The sequence below is a fragment of the Neovison vison genome, chromosome 9, assembly GCF_020171115.1.
Source record: "Neovison vison isolate M4711 chromosome 9, ASM_NN_V1, whole genome shotgun sequence".
NCBI classification, from domain to species: Eukaryota; Metazoa; Chordata; class Mammalia; order Carnivora; family Mustelidae; genus Neogale; species Neogale vison.
The window spans coordinates 26,628,280-26,642,295 of NC_058099.1; the positions used below are offsets into that span (position 1 = coordinate 26,628,280).

The window sequence follows — 14,016 nt, forward strand, 5'->3', positions numbered from 1 at the left end:
GGATGAGAGAAACTTTACAGAATGCACTCAATAATTTAATGGCTCTAAGCAGGGAGAGGAAGAGGCATTCAAGAGAAGGAAATCATATTAATGAAGCAAATGATAAGGGGGATGAGGAAAGCTTTTATACGCCTATAGCAGAGAGCGATCACGGCAGAGAAAGTAAGCCTATTAGTAAGGAAGAGAACCGTGGCTAAAAATCTTAAAAGGACTGAGTTACTGAAGTGCTTGCAGAACTGCTCTTTCGAGAGAGAGGAGGAGCAGACAAATGGAATCACAAACAGGAGGTGACTCAAGTCAGATCAGGGCATCTGGTGGTATGGATCCCAAGCCAGATCTTGCAAACTCGTTAAGTTCTCTACTGCCTGAGCGGGAGAAAGACAGTTTGCTAATTAATGAACTGTGCTCATTATTTCAATGTAAGGAGGAGGATTTGCTTAGATTCATTCACTATTAGTCAAAAGGAGGGACATACTTTATTTCACAAGCATGTTTGAATTTCAAACCTGGAGGCTTAACATGCAACTGAACAAGGCAGATGGCCTTAGTTTCGGTTTTGGGGGGGCAGAAAAAAAAAATGGGTCAGCCAAAACCTGTGTGGCAGGTGGGGATGAAATAGGAATATGGGAAAATGTTTCAAAATAAAAATAGGGGCAAAAAAGATCTTACTCCTACAGCTCTCTCCCAGGGATTCAAGAAAATATGCCCAAACCCTTTTTCCTCAAATACTACCTCCTTAGCTCTATCCCTAATCCTCCACCTCTATCCCTAAACTCAACCAAAGCTTGGCAGTCAATCTCCTAGTAACTAATTTGTCAAACCTCAAAGTAACATTTGTCTTCTGTTTCTCCTCTTTGCAGAACTCTGAGACCTGAAAGGCTATTAGGACTCAGCAGACAGGGTAAGAATGTTTGGTGCACAGCTAATATTTATACAAACAAACAAAAAATTTAAACATTCTCCTAATCTTCCAGATCTCTCTAAAGTTTAATAGGATGCATTACTCTAAGAAAGAAGAAAGAAGCAATAAGCAAATATGACTGGAAGCCTAGAAAGGCCTGTCAATAAGCATTTATCGAGCACAATCAAACAGATGTCACGCAGGGGACGAAAGAGTTATAAGACATCAAGTTTACCCTGAAAGACCTGACATGTTCTCAAAAGATCAGAAAATAATGAGGTGTGAGGAAGCAAGATCAGAGAGGCTCAGTTTCACGGGCAGCCGGAACAATGAATAAAAGAAATAAAACACATGGGCAAGGAATGCTAGACACCGAACCCAGCATGGCCTCAAACGATCCTTATGATTGTGGGGAAGTCACTTTAAATACTGAGACTTGGTTTCCCTACCTGTCACGAGGCTTGAACTAGGTTAATCTATAAAGCCCTCTCCTCGTCCCAAATTTTATGACCCTAAGGAAAAGTAGGTAGAGAGTAAAATGTTTCAGACTATACTTGCAGGAAGTAGGATAAACGCAATGGGTCCAGCACAGTGACCGAGGATACAAAAAAAAAAGAGTGGATTAAAAGCAAATCGATTCAAACCTTAAAAACAGTTTAAATAGCAAATTTTACATTATGTGTATTTTACCATAATTCAAAAAAAAAAAAAAGGAACGAAACAAAGATTTAACAGAAAGGAGGCAGGTATTTGGATCAGGTAACCTCAGGGTAATTTTGGGCATGCTATTCCTACTCTCTGATTCTACCATAGCTCAGACCATCACACAGATGACTAAACACTGCAGTCAGTCTTTGAGTCTTTCACTTTGTGCTGCATGCTCAACAATAGTTAATGAGGTAGAAACACTATGCGCTGGGAAATAGACTAGTGCTATAAAATAAAGAAGGTCCTTGAAAGTGGTCTGAAGGGACAACATATGCAATGTCGTCTCCTACTCCCAGCTCTAGTCCAGAGCCTTCTCCAAAACTCCCAACTCTGCCCTTCCCACTGCTCATCTTTACCCACGCCATACCTCTCCTGAACTCATCTTCTCATTCCACATTTCCCCAGGCCACTTTCCTTTCCTCCATCTACCCTGTCTGCCTTTGTAGTATCATCTCTTACCAGACCACACATGTAAGGGTATGAGTAGAGCGGACTCCTTGGTCTCCCTTCTCCATGCCTCTGGCCATTACTCTCGCCTCCTAACTGCACAAGAGGAAGTAAGAATGCTAAACTGCTTAGAATCTGAAATCCTGACGAGACCACTTTCTCCTGGCAGGTGAGGTTACTGTGTCCATGTTCCAAACAACAACTTTTCTCTTGTTCCAATTCCAGGCAACAAAGGAAGGACGATTCTTGAGGCCTCGCCTTCTAGAACTCTTCTCTTCCAGGTCCAATCCTGCCACTGTGTAACCTAGCCAAGTTACTTAACATAGCCCTGTGCCTCTGTTTTCTTATCTGTAAAATGAGAATGATGTTAACAACAGCAGCGACTTCATTGTAGAGCTGTGAAATGTAAATGTTTCTGTGTCACATGCAGAACAGTCCTGAGTCCGCTGTAAGCAGGGCCCGGTATCAGGAGTATGTGGTAGGGTGTCACCACTGTCCACGGTGAGCACTCCTATCAGGGCCAAGGAGCCCCCTCTTTCCTGCCTCATCTGGGCAGAGAGGGTCCAGATGGATCGATCTCTTCTCTCTTCTCACTCATACCTCTTTCCCGCGAAACAGAATGGAGTCACACTGTCCAACATGGGAAGGATCTTCGGGCCACGCAGCCCACACTTCATTCTACAAGTTGTTTTTACCAAGGAGCTCTTCACTGAGTATAATCAGGTGACTTTCTGAGTCCTAACACAGTGCTTTGTTTATCCATCTCATTCTTGTTCCTTCACGTACACAGAAACTGTGGTTTGGAACTTACAAGCTGCGGTCAGATTGGATCTGAAAAACCCTACTCTGAACCCTCATACAAGAACCTCTTAGTCATCCTTACTCTGCTTCCCCCTTGTCTGCAACATCGATGACACTCTCTCTTCTCCTTTATCACGACGCTATTTCAGGTTTTCCACATGTTCCCTGGACTATTCCATCAGCCTCCAAAGCAGGCCTTCTTTATAATGTGTTATAAACCATCTACAACATCGGTTACCAGAGCCATCCTTCTAAACCCGGTCACATCATTTCTTGCTCACAACCCTTTGGTGACTGGGGGACCTGGGTAGCCAAGTCAGTTAAGCGTCCAACTCTAATCTCCACTCAGGTCATGATCTCAGGGTTGTGAGACTGAGCCCTGTGTCAGGCTCCATGCTGGGTATGGAGGCTGCTTAAATTTCTCTCTCCCTCTCCATCTACCCCTCCCCTGTTCACCCTCTTCTTAAAAAAGAAGGAAAGAAAGAATGAAAGAAGAAGAGAAAACTCTTCAGTGGTTTATTGGCACCTAAAACAGGAATCCCAGCCCTGGCTGAACACCACAAACACAGAGAATAAGTCAGAATCAGAGGAGGGATTCAGGAAAGAGTATTCTAAATTCTAGCTGCTTCTGATAGATAATCAACTTGTCCAAAATGAGAACCACTTGACTGCTACTTACTGGAAAACAGAAATCTAGAAGTACAATGTTACATGCAACTTTTTTTTAGAACAGAGTAAATCTTTGTCCAGTGATTTCAAAATATTGATAATAGTTCAAATGTCGAAGGTGAGCATGGAAGGTGGGCCTGGAAAAACCCTGGACGTAAGCGAGGAAATAAAGGTACAAATATTTATGAAGAAGTGAATTCGTGTAAGTAAAAAGATTAATGGTGAAGATGAATGAAATGAGACAAGGTCTTAAAATATTTCAAAGCATTACATAAATAAATAAATACTTCAAAGGATAGGTATCAAGGAATTAGCAAAGAACTGCAAGTAAGGACGATGAATAAAGATTTGGCTTGAATATTCGGCCCCGAGATGACAGAAGAAGCAGACACCATGAGGTTAAAAGAGTATTCTAGTTCTAGTACTAGAACTAGTATTCTAGTTCCTATTCTACCTTTGCCACACATTACCAATATTCTATTCTTGGACAAGCTAATTTTTAACCTTGCTACACCTTGCTTGTAAGCTGGGGAGAAAACCTATTTCATAAGGTAAATGGGAGAATTTAATGAGATGAATCATACAAAAGCATCAAGCATAGGATAACCTCAACAAACGTTTGATGAATGTTTCTTGAAAAGAACGAAATCCTAAAGAGAAAAAAAACTTCTAAAAAATCATACAAAACAAATGCACAGAAGACAAAAAACTTTGTTCTACTGCTGTGTCTGCATGGCAACAGAACTTGGAAATTTCTCCAGTTCCCACATGGCAAAATGTGAGGTAAGCTCAACTGCATGAGACTAATCCATTAAAAAAAAAAAATCATTCCAAAACAAGTAACACTATGCCTGCATTTAAAAGTATACATAGTGGGTCTTAATTGCCATGGCACTGAAATCAAGGTTCTATTAATTACCATTGCATTAAAATGTGTCAGTGAACAGATAACTTCCTACTCTAAGTCACTCCCAAATCAACCTGTCAACATTAATTGACTGCACTTTCCTGAACTCTTTTAGCATAGAAAATCAAAAGCACACGGAGTGGCAGGTACATGTTTTTATAAACATAATTTTGAAAGGTCAGCTGCCATCCATCTCGGGAATAATTCAGGGAGTAGGGAGAGGCTGTGCTAATTCCGTAAGCAAAAAAAAAAAAAAAAAAAAATCTTTCCCATACTCGGCATGCACACTGCATTTCAGGAACTACTCCACTAAACTAAGCAGACTCCTAAAAAACATCTTCCAGGTCCTAAGTGAGGAAATGGGTATTCTGATGTCTTCTAAATATCTTAGGTTTCATAAAACTGAGCCGTCTATTTAAAACAAACTTTCCTCATTTTACCTGCTTTATTATATCTCTTTAAAGTCGGCTGCTTTCTTTTTCTTTCTTCAGATGCGTAACAGGTCCCTGCAATTATGCTTTTTTTGTCGGGATTAGGGTGGTTCTGTGGTCTGCAAATGGCATTTACGAGGCGAGCAGTTGCAGAGGACACAGAATCAGATTATCCTTAAAGAAGCTCTACAAAAGGTATGAGGAAATGAGGCTTAAAAACACTCATACATTTGTGAAAAAAGGCTGCCAGATGTATTTATGTTTTAGTTGTAAAGACTAAGAAAGAGAGCATAATACCTAGCTGCAGAGTCCCTCTGAGGAAGGAAAAGGGGCTGGCAGGAGACAGCACTGTCCTGGAAATGAAGAGGGCAGGGCTCTGGTACCAGTTCTCCCATGAACTAACAATTGGCCTTGGCATGGTCATTTCCATCTCCGGGTTTGATGCTTTCCTTCTAAGGAATGAGGGGAATAAACCAGATGGGGATTTCCAAGCCTGTTCTAACTCCAGCTGGCTTTAAGCCCTGTTTTCACCCTGTTTTTTCCCAGCCCAGCACACCTGCAGTGACTCTCCAGTCCCTGAAGCCTGTATCAAAAATCCTGCCAGGCAGGGTTCGGGTGCCATTTGAAAAAGCCCCCCCGACACTATGCACCAGGGGCTCTGCTCCTCCACCCTCAACACCCAGTGGAAAATCACCAAGTCCCTGATCTCCAATGGAGAGATGCCACCCTTTACAGCAGGCAGCGGGGGCCGAGTATGGGCAGAAGCAGAGAGCAGCCAGCCTCCTCTCTAGGAAGAACTAAAAGATGTCAGATTTGGAAACACTGTAGACATCCTCTGGCACAAACTCTAATTGTATATAAAAGAACACCAAATCCCCCAGGGGCACACTGGTGCAAAAACAGTCAGGCTTGTGTGACTGGTTTGGATACGTACTCAGGACTCAGGGGCCAGGGCTCTGCTCAACACTCCATCAAGACAATTCACAGAAATTTGTCTCATGATCTGTTTTTCTTAAATGATCTAGTCCAGGGGACAGTTCTAATCCTCTTAATTTTATCTCATATATCAAGGGGTACCAAATACCAACAAATTGTATATGGGACAAAAATAAGTGGCTTCAATGGTCTCCTAGGACCTCCAGTCATAAGCAATTCAGAAGGAGTTAAACATAAATCAAATAACAAGCTCCCTCTTTAGACCAGTTCCGCATCATTTCCCTGGATCACTGAGTCCGCCAGGGTCTAATGATCTGTGAGAGGGTCCTTACCATCCCAACGCAGAAGAGGATAAAGAGCAGCAGCCATGGGATGTCTGTACAGCTACGGTCCTCCAGCGGCTTCCATTCTCGTTTAGAGCTCTAACGGAAAACACACAGTAAGACACTGGTGAGCGTTAAATGTAAAGTAGGAAGGCACAAACATACCACTTATTCCTAGATTGCTTCTTTTTTTTTTTTAAGATTTTATTTGTTTATTTGACAGACAGAGATCACAAGTAGGCAGAGAGGCAGGCAGAGGGAGAGGGGGAAGCAGGCTCCCCCACTGAGCAGAGAGTCTGATGCGGGACTCGATCCCAGGACCCTAGGAGCATGACCTGAGCTGAAGGCAGAGGCTTTAACCCACTGAGCCACCTAGGCGCCCCCTAGCTTGCTTCTTGCCTGACAAGTTTCTTTCTTTCTTTCTTTCTTTCTTTCTTTCTTTCCTTCTTTCTTTCTTCTTCTTCTTCTTCTTTTTTTAAAAGATTTTATTTATTTATTTGACAGAGATCACAAGTAGGCAGAGAGGCAGGCGGGGGCAGGGGGGAGCAGGCTCCCTGTTGAGCAGACAGCCTGATGCGGGGCTCGATCCCAAGACCCCGAGATCACGACCCGAGCCGAAGGCAGAGGTTTAACCCACTGAGCCACCCAGGTACCCCTCCTGACACGTTTCTTACTTAACATTTTAAGATACAACTCGAATATGTGTCACCTTTCTGGGAAGTCTTCCCTAACTCCCACGGTTCTTCCTGGCCAGGCAGACTACTGACTGCAATGCTTTTTTTTTTTTTTTTTTTTTTTTTTGCTACCTCTATTATCCATTTAGGATCCTGAATTGAAATGCGTTGAGCTGTGTCTCCAGAAGATCATGAGCTTCCCAAGGGAAGAGACCTCTTCTCATTTCCTGGCATCTACATGACACTGGAGGGTCCCAGATATGTACTCAGTGTGAGCTTTTTAAAATGAATAAACAGGGGTGCCTGTTGGGCTCAGTGGGTTAAGTATCTGACTCTTGTTATCAGCTCAGGTTGTGATCTCAGGCTTTTGAGTTCAAGCCCCATGTTGGGCTCTAGCGCTTGATATAGAGTCTGCTTAAAATAAATAAAATTTAAAAAAAGAACAAATTCTTCCAACTTCAATCTTTGTGGTAGCTTTCCCTTTGACTGTCCAGATGCTAGACTTATAGAATGTGCTTTACATGTGTCCTCTTCTAGATAGAAAGCCCATTAAAATGAATTCCTATACAGGGGTAGCTTCTTTTATATCTAATAAGATTCAGGAAGGAAAAACTGAATTAAAACATTTTTACAGACTGATCTGGGTAACTCCTTACCTACCATCCACAGATCTTTAATCTGTTTCTGGGAAGTTTAAAGAGTTTCTAGATCAAACAGTGATCCTCCTAACTAAAGAACTAGAAGCATCCTAAACATGAATTTGCAAAGTATTGACTAGAATCCTGATCGTATTTTTCTTTCTTACAGCAAAGAGTCTTAAGTTTTCAAGTCATCTTACAAATACCTTTTACCAGAATGTAATTGAAATAACACCCCTAGCTTTCTAATGAACAAAAATCCCAGAGCCTCACCCCCTCTGCTAAAAAATAAACAGAAAAGGCAGAGAGATGGTAGTCTTGGGAAAACTACGGGAAAAGTTGCTGTAAGAAGACGGCTGTGGCCTCCAACGGCTTCCATGACAAGATCAGAAAGCCATCTGGGAAGGCTTATCTGCAGGAAAGGGCACACAAGCAGAAGGCAGCTGGAGATAATAGGAGCCCTCCAGTATAATTAGCATTTGGAGTGCAAGAGTGAGAAACTGGTTCTCAGGTTTGCTTATTAGCTTTCCCTCCCTTTATTTAAAAAAAAAAAAAAAAAAAAAAAAGGTTTTAGCTAGGTACCCTTTGATAAGAGGATGAAAGGTACACATTCTTGTCTTGGGAGGTATGCATCTATTTGCATAACGACACCAGGTTAGGAAGCTCAACTTTAAAATACCTGCCTATCCTGCACCACTATCCGGGTGGCTCAGCGGGTTAAGCCTTTACCTTTGGCTCAGTTCATGATCTCAGGGTCCTGGGATCCAGCCCCACATCAGGCTCCCTGCTCAGCAGGGAGTCTACTCCCCCCCCAGCCTCTCTGCCTACTTGTGATCTCCCTCTCTGTCCAATAAATAAATAAAATCATTAAAATAAAATAAAATACCTGCCTATCAATGTTGAGGGCAATGAGTATGAACTTCAACCTTTCTTTCCTGAACCCCTTTGTGCTAACCAGATAAATGCTTTCTCCTTGTTTAGTGCCTTATACTGTTCAATTGTTCAACAACAACAAAAAAAACCCCACTACCCTTGATAGTTTGCTCCCAGACACCCACACAAGAAAACAAAAGAGCAGTAGTGAGTCATGGGGAAAAACCTTACCCGGAGACTCTAACTAGCATTAAAAACCAAGAGTGAGTAGGCAGTTTTTTTTCCAGAGGAATGTAACACTGGAAAATGGATAAAGGGCTCTGTTCTCTCCCTGGTTCTGTCATTAGCTAGCTACATGACTTTAGATAAATTGCTTTCTCTCTCTGGGTGACAGGAAGGAGTTAGATTGGATCTTTTAGGTTCCTTCCAACTCTGAAAATCTGTGATCAGGAGGACAGTTTTGTGAAAATTTTTATTATGACCAAAAAAAAAAAAAAAAAAAAAAGCTACAAAAATAATTTGACATTATTCCTTGTATTATTCAAGTTCAAGAATGCCTGTATTGTGGTCTGTGTTTTGGAAGACAGTTGCTCACAGTATAAAAAAGAATGTTTCTTTGTATTAAATAATTTCCATTTTGAGTAATCCCCATTACAGTAAAATTACTTACAAACACAGAATCTGGACACCTCTTTGAAATTCACTGTATTTACTCTAAGGTAATTTCCAGAGGAACAGCTACTTTAAAATCTGATATTTGTTTATTTTAACAGTCAGGGGTAGAGTTGGGGGGGAGCCTTGGACTGAAGGAGTTTATTTATCCACAACTATTGTCTCAGTAGTTTTACCTTAGACCAACATTCTTTTTTTAATGCTTAGATTTTCACCTAGAACATAAAAAAAGTGGGATTTCACTCTTGACCAGAAACATACAAAGATTCAACATCTCAACAATACAACTTACTATGGGCCACTTCTAACCAAATATATTAAAAACAAAACAAAACAAACAAAAAACCTTTCACTGGGGATGAGAAGTAGAAAAAGGATAGGGGTTACATATAAAAAACAGTGATGAAGTACAAATTAGAACAGAAGAACCACAAAGCAGGGGGCGGTCGCCCTCACTCAAAGAATTAAAGAATCAGGGGATGGAGGGCTTACTTCTTGGAGCTATTCTGAGGATCCTGTCACACAGTAAACACTCATTCTCGGTTATTATTCTTATTCATCAACACTCACTTTTAGTTCCCCCTCTCCCTATTGTTAAAATATCCTTTTACCAGATGGACCTCCCCAACTAAAAGAAATAAAAAAAGTAAACTTGCCTTTCCCCTTTGATTTATTAATATTTAACTTAACAGCAGCATATTTTCATTTTAGCTATTATTCTTTTTTTTTTTTAAGATTTTATTTATTTGACACAGAGAGAGATCACAAGTAGGCAGAGAGGCAGGCAGAGAGAGAGGGGGAAGAAGGCTCCCCGCTGAGCAGAGAGCCCGACACGGGGCTCGATCCCAGGACCCTGGGATCATGACCTGAGCCAAAGGCAGAGGCTTAACCCACTGAGCCACCCAGGAGCCCCATCATTTTAGCTATTATTCTTAATGCTATCAGTCATTCATCATGATTAACTAGGCACTATACCCAAACCTTTACATACTTGATGTCTTCTTTACATATATCTTCAGAACAGCTGGTGAAGGCATCCTTATTTCACAGATTAAAAAACAACAAAAACTCAAGCTTAAAAGTTAAATAATCAGCCCAAGATTTTACAGCTGTGCAACCAGAATCTGAATCCAAGTACGGGACTACAAAGCCAAATCCAATGAGAATATCCTTAATTTGTACCAGTCAGTAAGGAGCAAAAAACTCCATTAGTTTTTCTTCACAACACAAAATTTGGGAGCCAAACCAATTATTTAAAATCCTATATGCACAGAGAGAGTGAGATGTTTTATGAGCCATGACATTTCTCAAGCGAGTCAAGAAGCCCAACAGTTGAAAAATTTTAATGATTCTTTAACAGATTTAACCAAGTGGCAACTGGATTTAATGCTGTCTGTTTCTTCCAATTAAAATCCACATAGACCCGACAAAAGTAAAATGTTCTACAAAACCACTTTTAAAATGTGATTTTATCCCTTTCTCAAATTCTACATGAGATTAATACAGGCTGTCAATAAATGTTAGGTCCCTTCCTCTTCACAGAATCTTATAATTTAGGAATTAAATAGGGTCAAAGTAATCATACCCTGCAAGCCTTGAGTGACAGTGATTGAGACTGAGGGAAGAGAGAGGCAGGGTCTAGCCCAAAGGATCACATTGATTCCCCAAAACAATTCTGTTAGTCATTATTATATATTCCTGATTTTTGTCTTTTGTAAAAGAGAAAACCAAGGTTCTGAGAAAATAACTGAAAAATCTATTTCTGAAACCTGAAACCTCAATCTTAAGTGGAGAGTTGGACAATGTAAGAGTTAAGGGAATGCTAAAAATAAAAAACATGGTAACGAGATGAAGAATGCTTTTGTCAGCCTCATCAATAGACTAAACACAGCTGAGGAAAGAATCAATAAACTGAAGAATAGGTCAATAGAAATTACTGACAGGGAAACACAAAGAAAAAAAGAGTGAAAAATTTAAAAAAAAAAAAACCCACAACCAAGCATCCAAGAACTATAGGGCAATATCAAATGGTCTAACATATGTGTAATTGGAATCCTAGAAGAAGGATGAATGGGACAGAGAAAATGTTAGAAGAAATAATGACTAAGAATTTTCCAAAAATTGTAACAAAAGAAATTTATAACAAAATTAGCATAGTTATATTTACAAAATGTTACAAAAGAAATCAAAGCACAGATTCAAGAAGCTCAGAGAATCCCAAGCAGGATAAATCGAGCACAGGTATATGTGTGTGCATACACACACAATACACACCCTACATATATTATATTCAAACTGTTGGAAACCAGAAATACAGAGATCATCTTGATGGCAGTGGACAGGGGAAGGGCACAAAGATTAAACAAACTTCTTGTCAAAAACTATGCAAAGCAAAAAACTATGCAATGACATCTTTAGATTACTGAAAAAAAATTTTTTTTAAATTTTATTTATTTATTTGTCAGAGAGAGAGAGAGAGAGAGGGAGAGAGAGGGAGCACAGGCAGACAGAATGGCCGGCAGAGGCAGAGGGAGAAGCAGGCTCCCCGCCGAGTAAGAAGCCTGATGTGGGACTCGATCCCAGGACGCTAGGATCATGACCTGAGCCGAAGGCAGCTGCCCAACCAACTGAGCCACCCAGGCATCCCTGAAAAATTTTTTTAAAAACAACCAGCACAATAGAGGCACAATAGTGGCTCAGTTGGTTAAGCACCTGCCTTCAGCTCAGGCCATGATCTCAGCATTCCAGGATCAAGTCCCATGTTGGGCTTCCTGCTCAGTGGGGAGTCTGCTTCTCCCTCTTCCTCTGTCCCTCTCCCACCTCACTCATGCCCTCTCTCTCTCTAAAAAAAAATCTCTTAAAAAAAAAAAAAAAAGAAGCCAAAAGAACTAACACTATTACCCCAGAATCCTATACCCCTCAAAAAAATGTTTCTCATAATATTTTTTCAAACAAAAATTTAAGAATTTATTAACAGCAAACCTCAACTACAAAAAAGTTTTTTAAAAAGTCTTCAGATAGAAAGAATAAAATACCAGACAAATTTCAATGTACACAAAGAAACAAAGATTCCCCAAAATGGATAAAGTTAAAGAGTGAAATTTCCCATAATAAAGTTTTTAAATTCTTTATTTATTTATCTGAGAGAGAGGGAGAGAGAGAGAGAATGTGAGCAAGGGAAGGGGCAGAGGGAGAGGGGGACAAGCAGACTCCCTGAGCATAGACCTAGAAGCAGGGCTCAATCCCAGGACCCTGAGATCATGACCTGACCAGAAACCAAGAGTTAGTTGCTCAACTGACTGAGCCAGGCGCCCTAAAGTTTTGTTGTTGTTTTTTTTTTTTCATTAAAAAGATAAGGGTGTGACTATATGTGTACAAGGACATTTACCCTATAGTCTTTTTACTTACACAAGGTCAATATCTAGGAATTGTAATTTTTAATACTAGTACTAGACCATAAAAAATAATTCTCAGTCAGACCACAACCGACCTCCATCTTATGTTTTTTCTTTTAAAGATTTATTTATTTATTTTGAGAGTGAGAGTGCACGTGCGCATGAGCAGGAGGATCAAGCAGACTCTGCGCTGAGCACAGAGCCCGACGCCGGGCTTGAGCTTTCGACCCTGAGATCACGACCTGAGCCAAAACCAACAGTCCGACATTTAACCAACTGAGCCACCTGGACTCCCCTGACCTCTACCTCATGTTTATGTTTTATTATATTCATATCCGTAAAGATAGGGAAGAACAATCTTTAATATCTTCACATTCCTTCTTACATTTTGCCCATCATAGATGGAAAGAAAGAAAGGGAGCGAGGGAAGGAGAGGGGAGGGGAGGGGGGGGGAGGAAGGAAGAAAAGCTTCCACCGTATCTCTTACAGAAGTCTTAGCCCAGGCAGCCGTGTCCTAGACTCCACATTCACTATGAGCCCCAAGCACCTAAAACCATCTGATGAATCTGATGGGGTATAGCAGGGATATGTATTGTTTAAACCTGTAATATTATGACCTAAATGTCCACGTTATTTCTATTGAAAACATGGCTCCTGAGTCAATGTATTACAGATAATAGGAACACACAAAGCTTTGGACAAATGATATGTTATAACCAGTCAGGTCAAATCAGGTATCACTGGAGGGCATCAGCAGTAAATAGGGCAGGCAGGGTGGACCAAGGGTAGGAAAAGGTCTGGCAGATGTGAATCTAGTTCATGGAAGTGGGCAGGGCAGAAAGGATTAGGAAAAAATGAAAAGATCAGAGAGGCAATACCAACAATCCAGAAATGAGACAAGCAGGCCTCAAACACAGAGACAAGGAGGGTCCAGGAAGTCACAAGACAGATACCCAGGTGATATCTAACAGCCAAGGACTGAATGTTTCAGCCTCTTTTCATACTCTGTGCTTACTCTCTGTATGACTTTCTCCTAATTAAGATGAAAGTACGAAGCTTCCCCAAAAGATTCTTACACTAATCTAGTAACAGTATTTCCTAATGCTATGAATCTTTCCTTGACACGCCAGACTTGTGCAGACATGATTCGAAAATAATGAAAAATGTGCTACAAAAAAAGCACAATTACACTAAGAAGTTACTCGATTTTCAGACAATACTCTCAGGCATTCTGTTGATTCTTCAGATCGATACTGAGTGCCACACAATGTACCTGAGATTCAAAGCCAAGTAAGATAGCCCCATCCTCACTGGGCTCCAGTTTAAAAAGAGAAAGACAAATTAGCTACTATGGTATCGCCAAGTGATGCCAAAATAGAGATGTGTAAAACGTAATGCAGGAAAAGAGATGTGGAACTACTGAGTAAACGCTAGTGAGATCTGTTGAAATGACCTCGCAAATTCTGAGGCAAACACTGAAAAATGATCCTCTGGTGTCTGAAATAGAATGCTGTTTTGTGCCCAAAACATACTGAAAATTCTCGCTCTCTATGGTGCGGAAATATTGACTGCCAAATAAGAATTACTCCACTCAGAAGTGTTTAATCGTAAACAAACAGAACATTAAGTTGGCTTAAAAAT

General features: G+C 40.7%; 1 protein-coding gene across 5 annotated transcripts in view; it reads right to left on the bottom strand.

Moving 5' to 3' along the window:
• SLC44A1 (solute carrier family 44 member 1) overlaps positions 1–14,016 on the bottom strand; it is a 201,639-nt gene that overhangs the window by 138,131 nt on the left and 49,492 nt on the right. For 3 of the 5 annotated variants that reach the window (XM_044265219.1, XM_044265218.1, XM_044265217.1), the window contains exon 2: positions 6,133–6,222. The exons of 1 other annotated variant lie outside the window; for it this stretch is intronic. In XM_044265219.1, the coding sequence (XP_044121154.1) occupies positions 6,133–6,222 (90 nt within the window). Of the gene's footprint in view, positions 1–2,068; positions 2,100–6,132; positions 6,223–14,016 lie in introns of those variants that run through there. One more of the 5 variants, XM_044265221.1, reaches the window with a different exon arrangement.